At 43.7% G+C, this 1,697-nt stretch overlaps 1 protein-coding gene across 1 annotated transcript in view; it reads left to right on the forward strand.

Moving 5' to 3' along the window:
* LOC107675969 (RING finger protein 122-like) overlaps window positions 1–1,697 on the forward strand; it is a 23,620-nt gene that overhangs the window by 12,127 nt on the left and 9,796 nt on the right. The window contains exon 2 of the mRNA XM_016470480.1: window positions 661–1,201. Within this exon, the coding sequence (XP_016325966.1) occupies window positions 1,177–1,201 (25 nt within the window). The 5' untranslated portion in view covers window positions 661–1,176. The remainder of the gene's footprint in view (window positions 1–660; window positions 1,202–1,697) is intronic.

The raw sequence follows: 1,697 nt of genomic DNA on the forward strand, positions 1-1,697 counted from the left end.
TGGAAAATAATGTGTTTTTTGAACCTTAAACCACATAAACACATTTCATTACACCAAATACACAAAATAATGTTCTTTTTAGCAACATCATATGACCCCTTTAAAATGTTGCATCCCTCTGAGTGAGACATATAGAAGCAGCGGAGGCCATCCTGTGACTGCAGTCGCGCAGAGGATTGGAGGAGGGGACTCGCTCAGGAAGGGAGGGAGGGATTGGAGGACAGAGTTGCGAGGCAAACCAGGATCACATGAGCACAGATCTGTTTACAAACTGAAACTGTGCGGCCAGGAAAGACGCAGGCGCCTTCCTGGAGAATATTACTGGCTGGCTTGACTAGAACACATCTTTAACCCCCAGATGCTTGCGTTTTGGCTCGGATATTCGTTGAATGAGCTAAGGGACTATTGGGTTTTTTTGTCCACTTTCTTGATGAAAGGATTGAGGGAACAGATGGTTTTAGGTGGAGAGAAAATATACTCCCCCACACAGGCGCACACATAAACACTCCAGTGGCTTGATGGTGGTGAAGATACTGTTCTCTTCGATCTCTAAACGGCTTTATTCGAAATAAAGGAATATACCATATACCTAAACAGCGACGTCAAGGAAGAGGAGCTAGAAAAATCGACAGAGAGAGAGAGACATGCCAAAGGCCAAAGTCATAAGGGTTTGAGGGAAGCCAAAGGCTGTAGATGGAGACTTGTATGTTATGGGTGTGTAGTGCTCGCTAAACCACCATTCGCAGGACTTGTTATTAAGAAATGTGTTAACTTTTGTGTATGACAGCAAAGAAGATCACATCCGAAGTGCCATCCGGCCACATACGGACTGGATCTCAAAGACAAGAAGAATATCAAGGGCACATTATGCTCCCTTTGTCTGTGTAACAAAGCACCTTGTGCATATTCACATCGGCGGAGACACAGAGTGCTTGAAATCTTTTGTTCTTCGATGCTGACATCATAAAAGTGGGATGAATGGAGGAATAATTGAACTATAATCAAGACAGCACACCCTCTCATTTGAAGAGCTGCTTTTTAGACCCGTCTGACCTACAGGAAGAACGTCAGGAAAATTGTCGGGAATAAGCTTCGCTTGTGTCCTCCTCCAGCCCCCGCATTGCCTGTTCCAGACAAGCAGTGAGTTTGCAGCCGCAGTGCTTGGAGTCAGATTACATGCAACCATTCCAATGGTGTAACGGTGAGTGTGGCCTTTGCGAAAAGTCCAAGCTGAACTTGAGTTTGTTTTTCCCCCTTCAGCATTAGTCACAGAAGTGGTATTGCTGCTCAGGATATTGAAACCAGTTTGAAGAAGTCGAAGGGAACTATTCGGAAAGGTCAAGAGCAGCTTGTTAAGATTAAGGAAATATTTGTGCTATGCCTAGACTGTTTTTAACAACCCGCATGCTGTCAGCCTTTTGCTCTTCTGAAAACTGATATGTCTAGAGTTTTATTTTGAGATGAAAACATGGTTCGACCTATAACGAGTCGAATGTTCAATAACAGTAACGCTAAGCAAGTAGACGAGGACTGCATTCTGATTATTAGCGGAAATGGCTCAGATTCTGATTATGTATATGTACACATATATGTGATATGTCAAGTAAACGTGTCAATCTGATTGCCTTCCCTGTTGAAAAAACCAGCATATGCTGGTTAGGTATGTTTTGACGCTGGGATGCTGGTCCTTTGCTGGT

Source organism: Sinocyclocheilus anshuiensis, unplaced genomic scaffold (assembly GCF_001515605.1).
Source record: "Sinocyclocheilus anshuiensis isolate Anshui unplaced genomic scaffold, SAMN03320099.WGS_v1.1 scaffold469, whole genome shotgun sequence".
NCBI classification, from domain to species: domain Eukaryota; kingdom Metazoa; phylum Chordata; class Actinopteri; order Cypriniformes; family Cyprinidae; genus Sinocyclocheilus; species Sinocyclocheilus anshuiensis.